The sequence below is a fragment of the Manacus candei genome, unplaced genomic scaffold (assembly GCF_025592945.1).
Source record: "Manacus candei isolate 608988 ecotype Guabito, Panama unplaced genomic scaffold, ASM2559294v1 h1tg000017l, whole genome shotgun sequence".
NCBI classification, from domain to species: domain Eukaryota; kingdom Metazoa; phylum Chordata; class Aves; order Passeriformes; family Pipridae; genus Manacus; species Manacus candei.
In genome coordinates, this window is record NW_026138065.1 from 12,386,756 (window position 1) to 12,411,305 (window position 24,550).

The following is a 24,550-nucleotide window of genomic DNA, read 5'->3' on the forward strand; positions in this document are numbered from 1 at the left end:
AAATAATTTTATTTATTTATTATTGTAACAGAACCATATCAGAACATTTTCATGTGTGTACATACTATATAAAGTAGCAGTATACTCTGTTCTAGAAATACAGATATAAATAAAAATATATATAAATAGATGAGTAAATATAGTATTATATGTTAAGATAATGTAGAAACTGAAGAAGATGCAAGGGAAAGTCTCACCATATATGAAGAATTTAACTGTAGCTTTTGTGAAAATTAGAATTTTTTGAGCAGCTGTAGAAATGGGGAGCAGATTCTAAAATGTTTGCACATTTCAATGGTTTGATGATGATTCACAACACATGAAGATCTGACTCTTTCTGGCTGTTATTTAGTTCGGATTCAGAGAGTGCTTCTGAAGTAAATTGACTAGTTGTTCCCACTTACTGTGCTCTGTTTTGCACAGCAGAGCCAGCTCAGAGTATATAACCTAGGTTCCTTTGGGGTGAATGGAGGTTTTGGAGAACTAGATGAAAGCAAAACTTCCCCAAATATGTTCAGTGTAGATATTAGGTCCTGAGCACCAACCATTTTCTCCTTTTTGTGGATTTTCTTTTATGAAGGATTTTTTTCTACATTAAGAAACATACTCTGATTGATCTATTTCTATATTTTCTAATAACATTACATTACCAAGTATTTAACTATTGTGAGATATCCAGAGAGCTGATTAAAATTATTGGCATAATTGCTTCTTTTTTTCCCAGGAAGGAGTTGACTTTGCTTCAGAAATTGTATGGATTATATGATACTGTAATAAGCACTATCGATGGTTATTATGACATCCTTTGGACAGAGGTAGATATTGAAAAAATTAGTGCTGAACTTCTGGATTTTCAAAACAGGTATGTTTATAATATAAACAATAACTGATGTTAGATGCATTAAGGTTTAGGTGAGTTCAGTAGAGCCATCTGATATATTTAAATACAAAGTTTCTATGAATAAGGTGTATCAAAAAACAATAAGATTATTCAAGAAAGAGGGAAATAAAACCATACTGTAAGTTAATTTTCATAACTGAAGGGCATACAGCCAGCTGAAGCATCAATCTCCTTATCTAAACCAATCAAGTGGTCAGGAGGGCTGAAATTTTATTTGTAGAAAGTAAGTTCTTCAACTAGGATGATTAGCACATTTATTTTAAGTTTTGAATACAAGAATAACAAACACAAGATACTTTGCCCCTCAGAGAAATTCAGGCAGTTGTTAAACATCCAGTTTGACAGCACCTGGGGAACTAACTGACACAAATGTACTGGCAACCACCCAGCATTGACATAGCTCTAAACCACAGGCTGACTGCTGTATTGTACCTGATTACTGAAAAGATGAAATTATATCAGTGGAAGGTAGAGAAATAAGTGATAAATGATGCAAAACTAAGGCTTTATTATTTTTTTTTGCTGAAGATATACTTTATCATTTACAATAGGGCATTTACGTGGTAGATCAACTGCTTAGCTCTTAGTGTGTAGGCTCTGTAAAAGTGTGGTCAAAGAGATGAATATTTGTTTAACTGTTCTGCTGGGGTTTTTTCCACATTAGAAGTATATAATTTTCATTAGTGAATAGTTTCTGGACCACTAACCAAAAGTGAGGGAGAAGGTGGTCATATCTGTTTCATTTTCATGTCTATCTCCAAAGTGGTATGTTACTAAGTACCATGAATATTGCTGGTATTTAAATTGGAGTAAATATTGTATTTATACAAGGATTTCATATGTGAAATTTAACTAATTTTGTTTTGTTTTGTCTTTGCTAATAAAGAGTTTCTGATGATAAGCAACAGATAAGCTATGTTTTAATGGAAACTGCAATACAATCCACTTCATATCTCCTTGTTTAAACAATTGTTTAAACGATTCCTATTTTGAGAGAAGAGGCATTTACTACTGTATCCATTTAATTTAACTACAGGTGCCGTAGACTGCCTAAAGGTCTCCACCACTGGCAAGCGTTTTCAGACCTCAAGAAAAAAATCGAGGATTTTATTGAGTCTTGTTCTTTGCTGGAAATGATGTCTGACAAAGCAATGAAGCAAAGACACTGGGAACGTATTGCTGAAACAACAGGACATGAATTTAATGTAGAATCTGAAACTTTTTGCCTTCGAAACATCATGGAAGCACCAATTCTTAAACATAAAGAAGATATTGAAGTAGGTGCATACATTTTTCCCCCCTTGTTCATTTTCTATTATTAACAAAAATAATATGATTACTTATAAAATGATTACCTTCTTTTAAAATATTTTTTACTTAATTAAAGTCCTCAACTTTTAATCAGACCACACTAGTTTAAACAAATTTATATTTTATTTAGAAGTTTTTATGCATATGAATAAAGATAGAGGTAGCAGCTGGAATCTTTGGACCCTTACTTTTAGATAATCTCTTAAAATTCTTCTGCCATTATTGTATATGATTTCCTTAGCTCTTTTTAAATAGGTAAAAAACATCAAACAAAACATTGAATGATTATGGCCACTTAATTTTTTAACTTTGGTTACTTTAAAGTTTAGTAGATAAATCATAAATTTTAGAGGAAGGATTAATGCATAATAATATTTAAGAATTTTATAGATTATTATGGCTTCTTTTGAACCATACAACTTCAAAAGAACCCCCAACTGAACTTGAGAAAACTCAGTGGGGTTTGCATGTTTCATATGATAAATATGTATTCAAAAGATATATATAGACATATCCATACCTGATTTATATGGAAGGATTTATATGGAAGCATTCCAAGTAATCTGCTGAATTTTGAATTAAGCTCTGATTTGAACTGAATGTTGGACTTGATGACCTTTCCAAATTAAACTATTCTTAGATTCTGTGATTCTATAAACTAAAATGTGGTAAGAGTCAGAGTTCATCTGGTGATGAGTCTGCATCACGACACTCCCTAAACCTTGTAAAATTATGATTCAGAAATCTTGTTACACAGAAATAACAAAATGTGAAGCGACAGAACATATTTATCCATCCACTTCATAATGTGCACTTTTCAGTTATCCATACAAGTAATTTGAGTGAGTAAAATTTGTAGTGTGATCTCTGCATTTTTAAATATGCTGTTACTAGATGACCAGTATTAGGAAAAATTTAATTTCAGAAGAATGGAGAGTCTAAAAAGTGGTTCTTTCTTTGCAGGATATATGCATATCTGCCATGAAGGAAAAAGATATAGAAGCCAAACTATCTCAAGTAGCTGAGACGTGGGGAAACCAAATTCTGAGTTTTGCACAGTTCAAAACAAGAGGAGAGTTACTGTTAAAGGGAATTGAATCATCAGAACTTTTGGTATTGATGGAGGACAGTTTAATGATTCTTGACTCTTTACTGTCCAATAGGTACTTGGAATTTTACATGGTATTTTCAGAAACACACCAAGATAGCAACAGTACTATTAATGAGATAAATTAGCAATAAACTTGAATGAAATCTTTTTAAATGAAAAAGTAGTACAAACTTTTGTCTCAATATATTTGAATGTAATCGAGCTGGTAAAACCTATCCATGAGGTTGTTCTTGTTCTAAGTAAAACAGCTGTTAGTTTGTTCCGGGGTTTTTTTCCCCATTGTAAGTATTTATTTTAAATTAGTTTTATTTAAAATTGAATAATTGCTTCTTCTCATCTTTTTTTTAGGTACAATACAGCATTTAAAAAGCAAATTCAGAGCTGGGTTTCTAAACTAAGCAACTCTGCACACATAATTGAAGAATGGCTGGTTGTGCAGAACCTTTGGATCTATCTTGAAGCTGTTTTTATAGCGGGGGATATTGCAAAAGAGTTACCACAGGTAAGCTTCACAGTGCTGCTCTACTATTGTGTATTAAAAGCTGTGTAATAATTTCCAACAGATTATGATGTGAAAGGACTTATGCTTTTGCTATATATAGGAAGCAAAGCGTTTTCAGAATATTGACAAATCATGGGTAAAAATAATGCAACGAGCTCATGAGAACCCAAATGTAGTAGCCTGCTGTGTTGGAGATAATACTATGGAGCAAATTCTCCCTCAGTTACATGAACAGTTGGAATCATGTCAGAAATCACTTACAGGGTAAGTGATTGTAAGTTAATTGTTTGATTTCTTTATTGCATTATTATATTGTAAATAATTTATTGAACATGAATTGTAGTTTAGTTTTACTTACACCCTTTTACAGAAAACAATTATGCCCTGAAATAGTTTTAAAAGAATCTTGTTCAATTTTAAAGGTATTTAGAGAAGAAAAGGCTACTGTTTCCAAGATTCTTTTTTATTTCTGATCCTGCACTTGTTGAAATTCTTGGACAAGCAAGTGATTCTCATACAATTCAGGTACAACCTTAGTGATTTTTTTCTGCTTATAGCATAAAAAATTAGAATATGGAGAAACATTTGATAAAATATAAACATTTTCTTCTTACAAACTCTGCTTGAGAAAAAAATTTTCTTCTTGCTCTTTGGTCTTTAACAAAGTGTGAAATAGATACCTGTAATTTAAAAAAATCTTCAGAATGCAGAACACTGGAATGTGGTCCCATCAAGTGATTTGCAGGTGGTTCCTTTCACAACTAAATATAATAGAAGAGATCCTGCCAAACTTTCCTGCTTTTCATATTGCAAAATTCATCCAGCTAGTCTGGATTGTTACTGAGAGTTGATTGAGATAAGCCAGTTGATCTCTTCTAGGTCACATCTGGAAACTGTAAAAACACAGTAGATGGAGCTACAATTCTACACAATCATTTCTGTAATTATTACCTACAAATGGTCAGATATTCATCTGTAGGTTGAAATGAATGTTTGCGGGATAACCTTATTTGAGATTATTGTTCTGTTTGCTAATGTGAAATATTTACATTGAATGATTCCTGAATTATCCTTACAGCCGCATCTGACTTCCATATCTGACAATATAAATGAAGTAGACTTTCACCCAAAGGATTATGATCGCATACTGGCAGTCATATCAAGAGAAGGAGAAAAAATTCCAGTAATTATCTGATTTTTTTTTTCCAGAAATGTTAGTAGATAAATAATTTTATTATTGAACATCTAAGAGAGAATAAGTTGAATTATTAATAGTTACAAATAAATATTTCAAGGATTGTTGTTAACAAAACTCAAATATGTCTTCATTAAACATATTTCTGGTATGTTAGCTGAAATAAAATCTGTAATTGTAAATAGAAATTTAGTAACTGTGTAGTAACTCATGTTCTGAAACAGAAGGTTGGTAACTATTTTATACCCTTTACTGTAATTAATTTTTCAGTTGGACACTCCAGTAGTTGCAAAAGGACCAGTAGAACTTTGGTTGAAGATTTTATTGCAAGTGCAACAGAAGTCATTGCACGGCATAATTAGGGCAGCATATTACCAAATTAGTGACCCAGGATGTCAGCTGGTGAATTTTCTTAATCAATTCCCAGCACAGGTAAGAATACGAGGTGTGGATATGTGTGTGTAGTCTGTGTTGTGTGCGAGGGGAGGTGGAAGGTAAAGAGCATATGGAATTGTCTGTATGAGAAAGTTTTCATAGAGGAAACAAGGGGAAGGATCTACTCAGTAGAAGGCAATCCTTAAAGACTTAAATTTTGGTACCCTGTTTTAACGTCGCGACGGAAAGCTCTAGACACCTCAATGTGAGAATCCAGGAACTTCGTTTATTGTAGATTGACAGTAGCTTAATATACACTCTATAATAGGTTCATGAATATTACAGAAATCAGGCTCATTATTGGTGCTCAGTTAGGTGGTGATATCATCTTAACTGCTTCCCACTGTTTACACAGGTGGCTCGTTAAGTGCCTTTGTTTTGGTAATGCCCAGCTCCTGTTTCTCAGCTCAATTTAGGATACCCAAGGACGCTGCTGCTTTCTCACGGCCCTGCTATCTCAGACTTTCTCATGGGCCTAGTGAAAACTGCATCTTATACTTTAGCAGTAGTCTTGTACTTTAGCAGCTCATCCATAGCCTTAGCCATGTTCATATGTCCTCGCATTTCTAACCAATCCTCTACAATTCCCCCGTTTTTATTATGGGCCAACAATGCTTTCTTTGTCGTAGTATTTAGACGTCTAGTAATACAAGAAAAGGCAACACGAGCTATTACTAAGATTACAATAACTGTCAATATCCATTGTATAACTTAGAGCCCATTCAGAATAAGGAATCACTATGGTTCAACAGAATCACGTTACACATCTCTAAAATCTTGACACCGGCAGAAAGTATTTTTAAGTTTACACATTCACACATTCATGTAGCTTTTTTCTTTCACACAACATTCAGGTGGCCACCTCAGACACACTCCTCAATCACACACACATTTTCAAGTGGTCATTGGCTGTGCACTTCTTGTCAGTTTCATAATTCAAAGGAAATTTATGGCATAGCCGCCATCAGCAATCTGCAAATCCTGCATAACTCTCCATGTAAAAGACAAATACAGTAAGAAAGAACAGAATATTATCTTGGAAATCTTCAACGCTTCTTATAGAGCAATGATATTTTATCATAAAGGCAATAAAGCTACTTTTGCAGGGGGAAGACTATATCCCCTTCTGTCTCATCGTTCCGTCTCCAAATCTTCTACCTGCACCCTGCCCCTGGGGGAAACAGCCAAATTTCATGTAAGAGAAGCAAAATGGCAAACTATAGGAAATTCTTAACAACCTTCTGCAATATGCAAAAGCTAAGCACGGATGTCGCGTTATTTCTAATCTTACTTCAAAGGATTTTTCGTCAGTCTCCCTTTCTGTTTTTGAAGAAAACATTTGAGAATGCCATGAGCACACTGCATGCTTAACACCTATTGCTGTAAAAACAATGCAATCTTATTTGATTTATAAGTTGGGATATTGTTAATTTTAAGTTGTTTTTTCTCTTTTCCCTTTTTTCCGTGTTTTACCGTCTTTGCCTCCCCCCACGCTCCTCATTGCCGAAGGACGAAGGAGGGGAAGGAGGGACTGGGCTCACCCAGAGAGATCAGCAGAAGGAACTTAATCACAGGGTCTGCTTAAGAAAAGACAAAAACATAGGAGAGGGAGAGAACAGCTGCAAACAGGCACGTTTCAGAGAAGGGGTGATTGGTGTAACGGGGAAAAAGAGAAACAGCTTTCCCCCTCCCCCGACTGCACCCCCCAATGTTTTTGCTACCGTCATTAACTCTAGGAAGAGGAGCAGCACCAGGGAAAAACCACTCGCTGCAAAGAAGGGAAGGGGAACGCACACCCCCCGGGACCATGGCTGTCAGCAGTGCGGGGGACACAGAGCCCCCCCGCCGCGCCCGGGGCCGCCGGCGTGCACGCACTCGGGCGCACCGCTCCGAGCCGGGGCCGCGCACCGCTCCGAACGATTTCACCGGCCCCCGGCTCTGCGTCACCCAGGAGCGCTCCGAGCCGGGGACACGCAGGCGGCGCGACCACCGCTGCTGCCCGGCGCAAGCACCCAGCGCCATGAACACAGCCACAAATGTGCAGCGCAGTCCCGCTGCACAGTTCAGATGAAAAGCTGGAAGTGTCTTAAGGTGGAACTCAGTCATAGTGTTCCTAAAGTTCATCTCTGGTCCATCAGCAGTACTTTCACGCCGCAGCCGTCGTCTCCGATCGTCCTGGATATGCACTGCCGAGACGCCAGCACCGCGTTCATGTTGGCGGGGCCGCTCCGTTGTTTCCGGCCCCGTTCCGTGATCTCTGGTCCCGCTCCGGCTCCCTTCAACTCCGCTCGACTCCCTTTTTACACGATTTCTCCGTATGATGGTATCCAGTAGCATCCTAATGTCCTCAGACTGTGCTTTAATGCCTTTGACTATTCCAGATAACAATCGCCAAATTGTAAGGAGGGAAGCAGCAACTTTTTCTCCCTTACAGGCAGCACTAAAGAGTTTATCACTAAGTTCTTTCCAAGTAGAGATAGTAAAGGCAGTTACAGTGTTCGCTTCATATCCCTGGCCCGTACATGAAAGCAGCATCTGCCGCAAAGCCAGTTCGTCTTAACTCCCCGCTTTCCCAGAAAGCATTGGAGCAATGATAGTGCCGCCTGTCCCTCTATTACCTAAAAAACGTGTTACCACGCTTTGTGCAGCCCTTTCCACGAGACTTTGCGGCTTTGTCGGCGGGCCTCCTTCTTCAGGAGTCTTCCCGGGCGCTGGGTCCAACTATTTCGTTGCTAGGAACGCGGAACTTAACTCTTTCGCCGTCCGAAATCCCCGAAAGGGAGGCGTCCGGCGGCGGCAAGTTGAGCTCTTTTTCGTTCAACCCTTTCGCCTTCTTGTGCTGCACGGCAAGACCGACCGAAACTCCTACGTCCGACCACGGCTGCGAGAACCCGACTTGGCTCTCGGGAGTCCGACTTGACTCCAACCCAGGAGATCCGACTTGACCTCCTAGGGACCCCCACTTGGTCCCTGTTCGGGCGCCAGTAATAACGTCGCGACGGAAAGCTCTAGACACCTCAATGTGAGAATCCAGGAACTTCGTTTATTGTAGATTGACAGTAGCTTAATATACACTCTATAATAGGTTCATGAATATTACAGAAATCAGGCTCATTATTGGTGCTCAGTTAGGTGGTGATATCATCTTAACTGCTTCCCACTGTTTACACAGGTGGCTCGTTAAGTGCCTTTGTTTTGGTAATGCCCAGCTCCTGTTTCTCAGCTCAATTTAGGATACCCAAGGACGCTGCTGCTTTCTCACGGCCCTGCTATCTCAGACTTTCTCATGGGCCTAGTGAAAACTGCATCTTATACTTTAGCAGTAGTCTTGTACTTTAGCAGCTCATCCATAGCCTTAGCCATGTTCATATGTCCTCGCATTTCTAACCAATCCTCTACACTGTTTATATCATATTTTTCTTGCAATCTACTTTAAAATTACTTTTTTTCTTTTCTTGGACAATATAAAGTACAGCTTGTATTTTCTGTGATGGATATTGAACTCCTTTCAGCAGTAAATAAAATTTCATGTGCAGATTGATTTCTCTCTCATAATTTAAGATTGCAAGAGCTATGATTATGATTATTTATCTCATAATTTACCAGATCTACCTCATTGTTCATGTCTTTGTCACTTATGATAATGCAATCCTGGTAGAAGCCTATGTTGAAGTATTCTGGTTTGCCTAGAAAACTCCTCTGTCTTACTGATAATTCATAAATATCATTAACAAGTAACAAATTGTTTCCCATCCTGTACAAATTCTGAATCTATAATTTGCTAATTGGTACAATGCTGAGTGTAATTTTTGAATAAAAAGTTTTGTAAATATTAAAACCGACCAGTATGTTGCTAATTAAAAAAATATCAGTACATTTAAATATCTAGGAGAATTATCTTAAACATGTATTTATGATGTAGTTATGTATTGTGCACCATTATTTATTTCAAAAATTTCACTGCTTTAAACAGATAGGGACTATCTGACTTGTCAGATATTTGAAAGTGGATTTATTACCATGTGCAAAGATTTTTTTTCACATGTCTTGCTAATCCAGATTTTCTTACATTCAAAAAATGTTTTGTGCTAGAAGGATTTGGCCAAGAAATTTTTACGGAGAAAGAAAAACTGTGTTAAAGGAGAGAGAAAAAATTGGGCAAAATACTGATAAACACAAAATGTTTTCTTCAAACCGCCTTTTTCCTGTTTCTGAAGCTTCTGTTATAGGTAGCACGAAAAAGTCACATCCAAATATTTATTTTTTGTTTTCCTTTGACCATTCATTCTAATATAAATTTGTTTTAGATTCTATTTATTAGAGCCTGGTGATTTTACAGTAGTGAGATATCTCCTGCTAGACAAACTCTGTAACCATGAACTCACTGCAAGTATAGGGAGATAAAAAATAGAGTGGTTGAGTCAAATTTTTAGGGCTTAGTGCCTTGTGAATATAGAAATGTGGGGAATAAAGGTAACGAAGGGACACAGTGCTCATCTATCATTTTTTGTTGTGGGTGTTGTAAATCAAAATCACTCTGAAATGGTAGTTTATGTTCAACATCCTTTAACTCTCTAGATGTATTTGGAAGCAAAATAACTTTTAGTTCAATATTCTCTAGGCTGTACTCCAGTCATGACAGAATGTTAGAAGACAAGCCATCCCACATTTAGTAGCAATGGCCCAGAATTTTAATGTGCTTGAATTAGCTACAAATTGGCAGTGGGAAATTTTCAGAAGGTCTTCTACACCCAGGACCAGTTTATGTTTGTGTTACGTTATGTTTATGTGGAGCACTCTAAAGGATTTTTAGAGAAACTGACACTCATCCTTAGTTTGAGTGTATCTCACTACATGACAAATTTTGGAACAATTTTAAAATGTCTTCTCAGGAAGGCACAGCAGAGCCAATTAATTCAGCACAGTATCCTGGTGAGATAGATTCATGCTGGATGTAGTGATATTTTGTGACTGTTTACACCGCAATTTATTGTTCCCACCCAAGACTTCTATAACAAGGTTTGAGTTCAACAAGTGATTATTTTGTATATTTTTCCAATATTACATTTTTAGGTTGGATTACTGGGAATTCAAATATTGTGGACACGTGATTCAGAAGAAGCTCTAAAGAATGCTAAGGAAGACAAAAAAATAATGGAAGTAACCAATGCCAGATTTCTGGATATTTTGAATACACTGATTGGCCAGACCACACTTGATCTTTCCAAGTTTGACAGAGTGAAATATGAAACACTTATTACCATTCATGTGCATCAGCGTGACATTTTTGATGATTTGGTAAAGTATAGATTTTGATTTCTGACAATTAAATGCGTTTTCTGTCATAATATTCTTTCTTATATGTGGCAGCTACTGTTACATGTGTATGTATGTGTGTATAAGAAAAAGATGTCCATAACCTCACCATAATCAAAGCAGTAAAATTTTGCTTAATCTAGAATAGCATTAATTTGTTTTGTCAACTAAATATTTTTGCCAAAAGTCTACACCTTGGATATTTAAATTTTTCACTTCTTCCTATAAGTTATTTTGATAGAAAAAACCCTTTTCGTATTTCTTTCCTTTGAAAAAAGTTGTATTAGTCTTACTAGCATAACTTAAAAAGTTGAGACTGCTGAGGATGTTGTAACTGTATCATTATAATTAATTTCCCCATGGCTTGTTACAGAATCTCAGTAGTTGACATGGGGCTGCACTTTACTAAGGAGAGTACATATAAGAGAAATAAACAAAAATTCCTACTAAAAATGGCAAATAGTTGCAATCCTATATTTGAACTTTTGAGATTGTGCTAAATTGTTACCATTACTTTATTTTTTGAATAATGGCGTCCCTCAACTCTACACCTCTCACATTTTTACTGCTGATGACATAGGCTTATTAGTTTATACAGCGTTTGCCTTCCATGCCTCAGTCACATCCTTCCTTCATCATGCCCTTTGTTGCAATGTGTTTGGTGGATTAAGAAGTATGCTATTTGCATTTCTCACTTAGAAGGTGGACTGCACTACCAAAGCAATTTGATTAACACAGATGTTGGGATGATCAGGTTAAGCGATCAGGATGTTTTTTAGTATCAGTCTAGCATATATCTGAACATATTATGTGATGCTTGATATATTTAAATTTACTTACAGAGAAACTTTAACCTGAGTAATCACTTGTTATTCACGTACAAATAAGTATTTTATCACAACTGTCAAAGACAATAAATGTAGATGCTTGGTTATAACATATGCATTTACTTTTTTTTAAGGTAAAAATGAACATCAAATCACGAACTGATTTTGAGTGGTTAAAGCAGTCTAGATTCTACTATAAAGAGGATCCAGATCACGTCATTGTATCAATTACAGATGTTGATTTTATTTACCAAAATGAATTTCTGGGCTGCACTGATCGTCTGGTTATAACACCTCTTACGGACAGGTTAGAAAAATATTTATGGATAAGGAATACTTTTAATATCTAGTGTTTAACATTTGTCTTTAAAGAGGTACATTTTAAGTCCTGTGTAGGCTAGGCCACTCATGAAAATATTCTCAAACTTTTACTTAATATGATCTTTTAGAAAAGATAAAATGATCTCACTGATTTGTACACTTAATAATCCCTTATCATTGCCCAGTCTTAAAAAAAAATTTAGTAACGGAAATTAATTGTGTTAAGGTTATATAGCAACATATAGTTTAACAGGATACTGAAGAAAAGATTAAGTCAAATATTTCAAATTTTGTAATAAGAGATTCTATAAAGGTTGTGTGGCTACTTTCTTTGAAAACCTAAGAAAAAGTCCCAGCTGTATGTACTCACATTCTGTTCTTCTGTAACTAGGCAAGCAAATGGCAAGTTTGTTTCAAATGTGGTTTAACAATAAGAACTGTATTTCTTTTTCCTCTTCAGAATTTCTTTGCTTCCTTTCTTCTCAAAATTCTTTTTCTGTTCAATCCTGTCTTGAAATGTCACTTTTGACCAAATGAGAAAAAAAGGCCAAAAGATACTTCACTTGCAAGAAGACCCCCTCAAGAACTGAAAATAACTTTCAACCTACAATCATCTCCTTTGCTACCTATGTGGTGTCTGTGTTTCTATGACTTTTTGAACACCTTTATTTTTATGAAAATGTAGGACTGCTATTGGGACAATATGGAAAGTTCAGTAGATTTCTGCAGTGAACTGTACTGCCATCAGCAAATGAGTATTTTTGATGTAAAGTTGTTAACTACCCCAAAATTGATCCCAGTAGAACTGTAGAGATTCTTGTCACTTCAAAGTTTCTTATTGTATAGAAACCATGAAAATTCCTGCAGTGCAAATTGGACATAATAAATTATAGTCATTCAAACTAAACTGCAGTTAGTTATTAAACTCTATTCAATTATGAATTAAAACCAGAAATACTTCATTTAGAAATGTGTTCAGAGCATGTTGATTTGACACTGAAGACAACCCATCATTTGTAAAGGAACTTTGTTTTTTAATTCCTTTAGCATTACTTTTCCATACCTTGCCATGAATGAAAAACATAACTAAGGCTCATATACAAGTAAAAAAGTAGTCTAGACTTTTTAAGACTTAGGAAAAAGAAAAAGGGTAAAACTTACGGGTTTTTTTTCCTAGAATTGTAAATATTTCTTACTGATAACTGAGGAAGAGGACATATATCCTTATTCTTTCACATTTGAGAATTTAGGCAAAGGTAACATAATGAAATGTATACAGGTTAAGATGCTGCAGAATGTGATGACATAACAGAACTCAACAGCAGGATCTGCTCTTTATAGCTGTTAAAAGAGTTAATGACAAATTCCTTTATGAGATAAGCATTAACTTTTTTTTTTTAGCTTGTTAACACCAGGAGGTTTTCTGTTTGGTTGGTTAGGGGCTTTTTTGTTGTTGTTGTTCGTTTGTGAATTTTTTTTCTTTTAAAAGTAATGTTTAAATGCTGTATTTTGTGCCTTTTACCTCTCTGAACTTCTTGCACTCACAAAAAATAATTGGAACTGCTTTATGAAGAAGTAACATTTCAACGTAGGAGCCGTAGAATCTATCGCATAACTCAATTGTTATATATATGCATATGTATGTTTCATATAATTTAATAAATCCATATCAATTAACATTTGTAGGTGCTATATAACTTTAGCACAGGCTTTGGGAATGAACATGGGGGGAGCTCCAGCAGGACCAGCTGGAACTGGTAAAACAGAAACAACGAAAGACATGGGAAAGGCTCTGGGAAAATACGTCGTGGTCTTTAACTGCTCTGATCAAATGGACTTCAGAGGTTTGGGTAGGATTTTCAAAGGTAAGATTTCTTCACGTATGATAGAAGAGACTTTAAGAGGTCATTTAGCACATGCCATTACAGTAGGTTGCTCTGTACCTTATTCATGTTGGGTTTTGACTGTCTCCAGGGACGGACATTCTGCAACACCTCTGTTCAAGTGGTTTGACTATATTACATTTAACAGTTTTTGTACTTCCACTAACTTGGAATGTGCCACATTGAAATGGGTGTCCATTGTCTTCTTCCACTGCAACTCTGAGAAGAGCCTGGCTCTGGCTCTTTTCTCAGTGCCTCCTACTAGTTAGTGATAACAGCAGTAGGCTTTTCCCTTAGCTTCCTCTTCAGGCTCAACAAATCATGGCGTTATTCTGTTCTACATAAGGGACTTGAACTTCATGAAGTTTCTGTCATCTCATTTTTCAAAGCTGTGGTATTGTATGTATTGAGAAGCAAGGGGCATAAAAAAGCTGAAGCTGTGGGCTTATGAAGATATTGCCAATTTGACAGTCAAGGTATTAAAATTTTAGAAAACCTTTGTGTGACAGAATTCGTGACAGAGTCCCTTTGAAGTGATTTAAACTTAACTGCATGACACTAGTGTACCCTGAATGACTTGCATAAATTATTCGCTTTTAAATAGCTATCTTCCAGTATACATGAAAGAAAACCATTTCTTTACTGATAGTTTAATATCATCTGTGAAAAGATGCTGCTTTTCTCATAAAATGTTGTGAAAGGAAGAGCAATTCTCTTACTTGTTACTAAATACGTTACTTTTCCAAACTTAAATTAGACAACTGTGAAAATAATGCTTTATGAAAATATTCTTGCTGTTAATATAGTGCTGCTAGATTTCTCTTTCCATTTAATCTTCTTTCTCTATGCTCCTCTCTTACTTCCATAGACATGTCTACACTTTGAATGTTACTAATATCCTGTACCATTACATGAGAAACTTGTAGTTTAGTGGGGACGTAAAATGGTAATGCTTATGCATAGAGATACATGCTCCGAGTTTAATTTTTTCTGTCTTTTGGGATTCAGTTTTATTTAAACCTCTAGTTAGTGTGAAAATAATTTCAATTTTTAATTTTAATCTCTATGATTTATAACAGGCTAGTCAAAAGTAATTTTAAAGCATTGTGAAAGCTGGAAAACTCAAATGAAAATAATACAAAAGAGGATGTTGTTGTGACATTTAGGGCTAGCTGTTTGTAGCTCTCAATCACTTATTTTTAATTTTTTTGACTAACAGTACAGCTTTTTCCAAATAATTGGGTGGTGCTCTACAATAAAAGGTTACATTCACAGAAAGTTCTGGACAAAATATATACCAATTGCCCCGAAATATAAAAATATATTTTTTCAGACTTTGATTCATTTTTAAACCTTGTATGTAAATCAACTAATATTAATTCAGATTGATATGGAAATAGGCAGATTGGAGAAAGATGGGCGTTGACCACGGGACAATAAATAAAACTACTGTTATTTAATTATTTGCAAGAAAAGTAATTTAGACCAGATATCTCAAATATGCATGGAGAACAACAGATAATATTTTCTTCTGTCCCTTTTTATAGGTCTTGCCCAGTCCGGATCTTGGGGATGTTTTGATGAATTCAACCGAATTGAATTGCCTGTCTTGTCAGTAGCAGCACAACAAATCTATATTATTTTAACAGCAAGAAAAGAAAAGAAAAAGCAGTTCATTTTTGCTGATGGAGACTGTGTAGATTTAAATCCAGAGTTTGGAATTTTCCTAACTATGGTAAATGTAGTAATAATTACAAAGAAGTGACAAATTATATTATATAGAGGTTAAATGGCAAGGTGAAAATAACCAGTTTTATTAATTAAGTGATGCTGTCACTATAGAATTAGACTAAAGTGTTCAACACATAATCTGATTATTCATTAATGGCATGCCTTCATTTTGACTTTGATATTATTGCAACAGTTCATAATTATGTCTGTTTATTACTGTATTTTAATTCATTATGCAGACTGAGAGTTTGACCAAACTTCCAGAATTCTCTGTGCTCACTGAGAGGACTGAAACACTAATACATTTTACTACCTTACCTTGAAATGCTTTAATAGTATTAATGAGAATGATACCTGTGGGGAGGGGGAGGAAAGAACATTCACTTAAAGTAGGAGATACAACAAAGACATTCTTTGGGGCATATGTCTTGACTAATAGGTACTTTACATGGAAATGTAAAAATTCTTAAAGCTACCAGATACAGAATATTAACTTTCAGAGTATGCTGTCTTGTTGCCACAGGATTCTTGAGGCTTTATAACACTAATTCCTGTAATCTCATGAGCAGGAAATTTTAAAGTGTATGTTTCCTAATGCCAAGGCTGAAGACAATCCAAGGTGACTTTATGGGAGATTAAAATTTTAATAACTGGTAGACAAGAGTTCTAACTCTGAACTGATCTACCTATTTATACGTGCATTTACTGTTATTTTGACTACTGTAAATAATAATGAGATATGTTTTCTTATATAGAATCCTGGATATGCTGGACGTCAAGAGCTACCAGAAAATCTCAAAATTCAGTTTAGAACTGTTGCAATGATGGTTCCAGATAGACAGGTAAAAATCTTGAATAAACTGAAAGGAAAAATGTGTTTTATTTTGATGACCTGTCTCCTGGAGAAACTAATGGAATTTCTACAAAAAATTGTATTTCAGATAATTATAAGAGTTAAACTTGCAAGTTATGGATTTATTGATAATGTGGTCTTGGCTAAGAAATTCTTTGTTCTTTATAAACTTTGTGAGGAGCAACTCACTAAACAGGTAGTGTTATGTATTCCTTTCCTCTTTGTCTTCATATTTATGCAATAAAACCCCATATTTTGGGTTGTACAGATTGTTTTTGAAGCATAACTTTTATGCTTTTTCACAAAATATTGACATAATCTAAAAGTAATTCAAACAAATATCTCTATAAAATTATTTAACAAATAACCATATTAACTCATTAATATGTGGTCACATAGGCACATTAGTTTGTTAAAAATGATACTTTGTGGTTAGTTGCAAATGCATGAGGGTCTCTGCCTAAACATGGCAACCAGGTAAAAATTATCCCAGTCATGTTGTTTTTCCGTAAGAATTATCTAGGGCTAGAGTAAGTAGTTGGAAATTGGAAACTGGAAACTACAAAAGAAATGTCTAAAGTTTGATTTAAGTTGCTCATGTCCCGATAGCACTGCCTTGCTCTGAAGTTTATGCTTTAAGCTGCCTCAGTTGGAAAGACAGAGTCTTGAATTGAACTATTAGTTTTTTAGAACCCTGCTATACAGAACTATAAAATAATTGCTATGTGGCATTATAAATTGTGAAATCAATAAATTTAAATTAGAAAAGAAAAACCTTTTAACACACACCACCACACTCTCTTCCCTTTCCCCCTCCATCCCCACAACCTTCCTGAAAACAGCCTTTATTATCCTTCGTTTGTTTGAATAGAATAATTCCTAAACAACAGCAACAATTCCTATTTTAGCTACTTTTTCCGGGTAGGACAACTCTACTATACAATATGGAAATAAGGCTTGATATACTGATGAAATAAAGCTAGAGAATTTGTTACTGATGCATAAACCTTCTACCACACTCTAGGTCCATTATGACTTTGGTCTGAGGAATATCCTCTCAGTACTGAGGACTCTTGGAACTCAAAAGAGGGCCAGGCCAGATGACACTGAATTAAGTATTGTTATGAGAGGGCTAAGAGATATGAATCTTTCTAAGCTGGTAAGAATCTAATATTTTAGCACCATTTAAAGGCAAGCCTACTGGATTTTTCATGGATTTTGTATTAGAATAGAAAAAAATCTCAAACATCCTGTTCTTTAGAAATCGAAACGTAATAATCTTCATGTTATCATTAAACAGCACAGAGAGTTTATTAGACTTGTAAACAGTGCTCAGTGTGCAAAGGTTAAAATAGTTTACTAGTGGCTTACCTGTGTATGAGACTTTTTAGGTACTGACTTGTGTACAGACTGATTACCATAACTAAATTGAATAATGAGTATCCATGAAATTAGACTTTTAAAGATTTATTTACAGATAGGATTTTCTTTCCAATATATGCTGGAATTGTTTTACAAATCAATTTTACAGATTCCAGTGCCTACTCAGTGGCAAATTGCTTTCAGTTTTGAATTTATATTTTGTGTGGCATGTGAATGACATTTTCAAAATGCTATTTTTGTAGCAAGCTGTCCTGTTGGCTGTCTGTAAGCATCTGTATTTAGAAAATACATTCTTACTATTTATTCTTTTAAAACAGAGACTAATTTTAGTTCAAAAGTTCTTTGGATAACCATACTTTCTTTAATTGCTTAATAAATTTTTTTGTTTCAGATAGATGAAGATGAGCCTTTGTTTCTTAGTCTTATCAATGATCTCTTTCCGGGGATACAGTTAGACAGTAGCACCTATGCTGAGCTTCAGACTGCAGTAGCTCATCAGGTTGAAGAGGCAGGATTGGTTAATCATCCACCGTGGAATCTTAAGCTTGTTCAGGTAAAATTTTTTTCTGAAACATTTTTCACAAACAGGAGTCAGAACATGTTGTTTGTTAAACCACTGTCTCACTCAAGAACTGTACATCGAGTATGGGAAAAAATGAAGATTGTATGTGTAAGACCTATGCAAGTGGCTCACTGTGGTGCCTGTAAATCTTCTTCCTGTACTGATTAGAAGCCTTTATCTGGCTTGCAGAGGAAGAACTCCATAAGCTTCATCTTACAAGCTGCTGGCATCCAGGAGAACTGTCACTGTTTTGTGCCTTTCAGTTCCTTCAACAGGAGATACTTGTATAGCCAGACCCTGACACTTCCATAACAAGCCTAATGCTAGTATTAAAAGACAAACCGAAAATTCGGTAAAGAACTCTTCTGAAACTAAACTCAAATACAGTCCTGGAGAAAGTGCAGTCCCTATGTTTATTTCATATACTCAGGTATTTTAGCACTAGTGATGAATCATACTTCTGTTGCATTAATGTTTTGCTACTATTCCTTTTTTCGTTTGAATAATACGAAAAATACTTTTTGAAATTTTGTAAAACTATTTTCAGTTGCTTTGAAAAGTTTAGGTAAGATTTAGTCCTGTAAACTCTTTATAGTAGACTTTCTTGATGCTTAGAAGATTAGGATGTTATGTACTATTCCACAAAACACTAAAATTCAGCAAATGCATGCTGAGTTTAATTCTGAGCATATAATTTGTATGTCTGGTATATTTTTCATCACTCCTAAGTGCAAGCAAAAATCTTTTTAAAGCATATATTTGTTTTATTTTATTTTGATTTTTTAATTGAAATATTTTGATTTTGTTAATAGTTGTATGAAACTTCTCTAGTACGTCATGGGTTGATGACACTTGGACCTAGTGGATCTGGAAAAACAATGGTCATAACTGTATTAATGAAAGCACTCACAGAATGTGGCCAACCTCATAGGGAAATGCGAATGAACCCCAAAGCTATTACTGCTCCTCAAATGTTTGGAAAACTGGATGCTGCAACTAATGATTGGACAGATGGAATCTTTTCTACACTGTGGAGGAAAACACTGAAAACCAAAAAGGGTATATAAATACTTTGCGCTTGGTATCATAAAAATGCATCTTGAATGATATATTGAAAAAAGCGTATTGAATTTGCAAATGTGGTGAAGTTCCCTGTTGAGGGAACCTATAGAGAACATAGATGAGGTTACAGTTCACTTCTTAAGAAGGGCAACAGTTTAAAAATTTATTATTTCAGTAGTATATCTACATTAAAAAATTGATGATTTTCTTGCCACTTCAGTTCTACAGTGCAGATGTGTTCTTTGGAAGCTGATAAACTATAGTTTAGATTTACTTGTACTAATGTCACTATCTTTAAAATAATGTTTATCCTGTGGTTTTTGACACATTGATTACCCAGTTTTATATTTCAATGTTTTATTATTGGAGTACTGAAATTCTTTTTCACAGAGTTTCATTTGTATCTGAAAAAATAAAAATACTTACATTAAAGAAAGAGAATTCTTTCAGGGAACCTTCCTGGAAGGAGGTTAATTTTAAAATTGGATTTTCTATATTGGAAACGTATATGCTTTTCTTGGAAATTGGAAATTTTGTACATTCCAAATGAAGCTAAAATTTGCTTGCAAAAATTTAAGTATTTTCATCTGTATTTCAAAATAAAAGGAAAGCAACTAGATTTTAAGAACAGATGAGTGATCATAGATTTCATTAACTTCGGTGGGATCTGTGAATATTCAATGCCTTTTGTTTAGTTGCCCAAATAACCCTTATTTTAGTGAAAAAATGAGAAATTTCCCATCTTCCCTGAGCATGGGTGGGGCAGGAGGAGGAAGAGTTAGATTATGTTGGGAGGAAAGAAGTTGAGTCCAGAGAAAGAAAAGGGAGTGGGGGAAAGGTGTTTTAGGTGTTTGTTTCTCATCATCCAAATCTATGTCATTTGCAATAAAATAATTTTTGCCAAGCCGAGTCTGTTTTGCCCGTGACAGCAGGCAAATGATCTACCCATCTTTATCTCAACACACAAACATTTTCACTTTATGTCCCTTGGTCCTGTTGAGGATGAGGAAAGAGAGAGTAGAACAGTTTCTGTTTGGCAGCCAACCAAGATAAAAAATATTCAACATTATAAAGATATATTTGTGCCCTTACTTGCTACTAATAATTTCAGATATAGTTCATTACCTAAATATGCAATTTATTCAGTAATGAGCATCCATGGAGATGGCAGAAACTACGATAAATAAAATAAATTTTTGTACATTTAAGTTCTAGACCATCTTTTGTAAACTTATTTTCTTGCTATTTCAGCATGATGATATGAACTATATCTCTTTTGATTATTTTTTCCAGGTGAAAATATATTTCTGATTTTAGATGGTCCTGTAGATGCAATCTGGATTGAGAATTTAAATTCAGTTTTGGATGATAACAAGACCCTCACTCTAGCAAATGGAGATCGAATTCCTATGTCTCCTACATGTAAACTGTTATTTGAGGTCCACAACATTGAGAATGCCTCTCCAGCAACAGTTTCTCGAATGGGTATGGTCTTCATCAGTTCTTCTGTCCTCAACTGGAAACCAATATTGCAAGTAAGATAATCATTGCTGGCTGCTTCTAGTTTTACCTTGCTATACATTTTATACAGAATTTTACCTTGTTATACATTTTATATATTGGGGATGTTTTTTCCAGGCATGGCTGAAGAAACGTTCTGCTCAAGAAGCTGAAGTTTTGCAAAGTTTGTATGATAGAATCTTTGAACCAGCATATACATATATGAAACTAAACCTTAATCCAAAAATGGAGCTTCTGGAATGTAACTACATAATGCAGGTAAAATAGATGCAGTATGAATTTGTATGAATTGACTGACAATCTTAAATATGCAGAATTAGCAAAGAGAACATTTGATAGCAACAAAACTTAATTTCAATGTTTCCTGACAAAGAAAAGCTCAAACTAAATATTTGTTTCTTGGGCAATATAAGAGGAATGGTTAGAGATGTGCAGAAGAAAATTTTACTTCTCTTTATTGCTTCATACCTAGGCTAGTCTTCAAATGACAGGAATTTGTAAGCTTCAGTAAATTTTCAGAAGCATATGTTTAATAAGCAAGTGGGCTTAGCCCAGTACTTTTAATACCAAAAAATTGTGATAAGGATCAGTGTAACCCTACTGGTAGTGTTAGCAGAGGGAGAGAATCTTTTTATCTCCAGATGTAATAGATGTTATTCTGTCCATCAGCTCATCCAAGGTCAATGTAGTAATTTTTGCCTCTCCCTTCCTATAGTTGGAATTCTATCTTGAGTGAGTCAAAATTATATTAGTGATTTATTAATAATAAAAATATGTGACAGATTTTGCAAGACTGTCATTCCTGTACTGCATGTCTCCAGCTGATTTGTTAATGAGTCTGTTGTCATCTGCAGATTCTAAGTCTCCAGACTTTTCATTTGTCCATGTGATCTCGGTTTCATATTTACACACATAAAAAATTCAGTAGTGCCCTTGAATAAGAGGCTAGACAAGATCATGTTTTGGATAACACGTCAATTTAATATTGGGTGCAAATTGGCTAGTTTAATATCTTTTTGTTGTACTTTAGACAGCTTCAGATTTTCTAGGTTGTGAAGTATTTTACTGCAAATTAATAGCCGCAGTAAATGCTGCAAAGCTTAACTGTGCAGTAGCAAATGGATATCTATAGAATTATAGATATAGAATGTATCTATAGGATTGAAGTCCACAGGCAGAAACTATGTAACTTTCCACTTTCTGATGATGGGTTGACAGGCTACGCACAACATTTTTGGGTGATATATTGTTTTTCCTCTACATTTGTTATCTGTGAAACCTGACTGAATTGAGCTTGTCTTCAAGGAACACTTTTCCTATGATTAAAAGTTTCTATGTTATTTTTGATTAGCACTTGTTAGGAAGTGTCAGCAAGTTAGTGCTCTGCTCATACTGCTTGGTCAAGGAAATATTTCCCAGATTTAAGCTATATTGACTGTTTCTTCTTGTGAATAAAAATCTCTAGTAAGTTTCTGTCCCACGTGTGACAGAATAATTAAGTCTTAAGGGGTCTCCATGCTGGGGTTACCTAAGAGCCAGTGAGACCAGAGCTTTTATCCTGCTTGAAAAGAATCTTAACATTCCAGTTTTGCCATAAATGATCTATATGCAGACGCCCTGTACCTTTTCAGCCTCTTGATTTGTTTGGTCTTACTTCTCTCTTAATTTAGACATGCTTTTGTTTAAGTTCAGACCTTTTCAAAATTTACAACCAAATCAAACCCATTGCATCTAACAGACTTATGTTTGAGTTCTGAAGTTCAGTTTTGGATGTTCACCCAAACATGCACATGGATCCAATTATCTTCCATTTGTTAGCATTCACAGTTTAAGCTGCCTATTCATCTATAATAATTTTATGATGGTTTTATATAGAAGTGACCTCACCCTTGCTTTCTTCCTTGTAATTTCCACTAACTTTCTAACATTTTACCATCCTCTGACCCACCTCATTAGGTAGACAAATATAATTTACCTTAGGAAATTCAACACAGTTTTTTTTTTGTTTGGGGTTGTCCTGCCTTACAAGTCAATTCAAAAAGTGATTAAACTTGTAGCTAAAGGAGATCTGATTGATATAGCCTGCATGAAGGATCAAAGGTGTTTGACATAGTTCTTTACCAGGGATTTACATGGAAACTAAACAGTCATAGCAGAAGATAGGAGATTCATTTCTAGATAAATAACCTGTTAGAAGATATGAAATGTGTGATTGGATTATCAGTTCTTAGGAAGGGCAGAGGTTATCACTGATCCTGATTCACCTTTACTGGGATCAGTACTGTTCAAAATATTCATAAACAATTTAGAAAAGTTTTAGGTGAAGAAGTTGATTGATGATACTAGATTATTCAGGGTAGTAAGGACAAAACATCTAACCATGAAGAACTGTAGACAGACTTTATGACACTGAATAAATAGGTAATAAAATGGCAAATGAAATTGTGTGAAGATAAGCATGAAGGGAGAAAACAACTGTTCAAAACCATGAATAGCAGACCTATAGGACATCTTGCTAAAGGTTGTTATAGACAATAAAAGCTTATGTAATAATGCTCAAGACCACTCTTGATATTTTCAGGGTGGAAAAAACCATAGAGGATTACTATAAAGAAAAAGCTTATATCATTCAGAAAGTCAAAAGCTGAAGAGAGTACCAACAGGAAGTACTACACCCAGCACCACCACAAGCCAAGAGTTTTTTCTTTACTTTTACTCTTCTCCACTTTTGGTCACTATTGCACACGAGATGCTGGGCAAGCTGAAGTTTTCATCTGAACTTTTGCTTTTTATGTGTGTCTTTTTGTGTCAGTTTGATTCCTCTTTTTTTTTTTTTTCCCTTCAAAAACTTGTTACGGAATATTTCCAAGACCCAAAACATCTTTGGAAATTTTGAACTCAAGGTTGTATTTGAGGGAACAAAAAGATTTTTTTCAGATAAACTGGAACACAGCCTGTCCTGGAAAAAATTAGATAAATCAATTGTCTTCTAAAGAAAAGGACTGACATTGTTTAACTGATCATTTTTGAAAACTGAATTTTAAAGTAATCAAAAATATTCTAACTATTTATGTCCTTCAGACTGCACTGAAAGTATGTGTTACTGCATTATTTCCCACTTCAAGTATGAGATCCAAGATAGCATAAAGAATACTAATTCCAAGAGCTGACTGAAAATCAGTTTCACTGCTAAAAGGATATTTTTTGAAGCAATGTGCTGGACACTACCTTATATAGAAAGGGAATACGAATGATATTCTCAAAGACAGTCAAGCATCTGACTTCATGAGAAACATCACAGAGTTATAGACAGCAAGTTAGTAGTTTTCTGCAATCTGGACTCTAGTTCCTTAGAAACAGAGTGAAGCAATGATAACATTCAATATTTTAATCTATTTTTTTTTAAAAGCACAAAATAGAAGTTAATATGATAGATGCATTAATTGACCATAACTGAGATAAATACATCAGACAGATGCTGAGAATGGCAAGGCTCCACCTACTCTTGGAGTTCTGAATATCATAAAATCCCTTAAAAAGCTGTTTTGTTACCCTAGCTCTTAAATGACATATATTATATAGGCATAATTTCAAAGGGCAGCTGATGATCAAATTACTTTAGTAATTTTGAAAATT

The 24,550-nt window shown here is 34.9% G+C and overlaps 1 protein-coding gene across 3 annotated transcripts in view; it reads left to right on the top strand.

Moving 5' to 3' along the window:
- DNAH8 (dynein axonemal heavy chain 8) overlaps positions 1-24,550 on the top strand; it is a 125,778-nt gene that overhangs the window by 43,112 nt on the left and 58,116 nt on the right. For 2 of the 3 annotated variants that reach the window (XM_051783440.1, XM_051783439.1), the window contains exons 34-52: positions 725-862; positions 1,938-2,178; positions 3,176-3,375; positions 3,672-3,825; positions 3,926-4,089; positions 4,248-4,350; positions 4,904-5,008; positions 5,291-5,452; positions 10,529-10,753; positions 11,733-11,905; positions 13,606-13,784; positions 15,350-15,537; positions 16,289-16,375; positions 16,475-16,582; positions 17,411-17,545; positions 18,161-18,322; positions 19,144-19,390; positions 20,687-20,928; positions 21,032-21,172. In XM_051783440.1, the coding sequence (XP_051639400.1) occupies positions 725-862; positions 1,938-2,178; positions 3,176-3,375; positions 3,672-3,825; positions 3,926-4,089; positions 4,248-4,350; positions 4,904-5,008; positions 5,291-5,452; positions 10,529-10,753; positions 11,733-11,905; positions 13,606-13,784; positions 15,350-15,537; positions 16,289-16,375; positions 16,475-16,582; positions 17,411-17,545; positions 18,161-18,322; positions 19,144-19,390; positions 20,687-20,928; positions 21,032-21,172 (3,154 nt within the window). The remainder of the gene's footprint in view (positions 1-724; positions 863-1,937; positions 2,179-3,175; positions 3,376-3,671; positions 3,826-3,925; positions 4,090-4,247; positions 4,351-4,903; positions 5,009-5,290; positions 5,453-10,528; positions 10,754-11,732; positions 11,906-13,605; positions 13,785-15,349; positions 15,538-16,288; positions 16,376-16,474; positions 16,583-17,410; positions 17,546-18,160; positions 18,323-19,143; positions 19,391-20,686; positions 20,929-21,031; positions 21,173-24,550) is intronic. The other variant, XM_051783442.1, reaches the window with a different exon arrangement.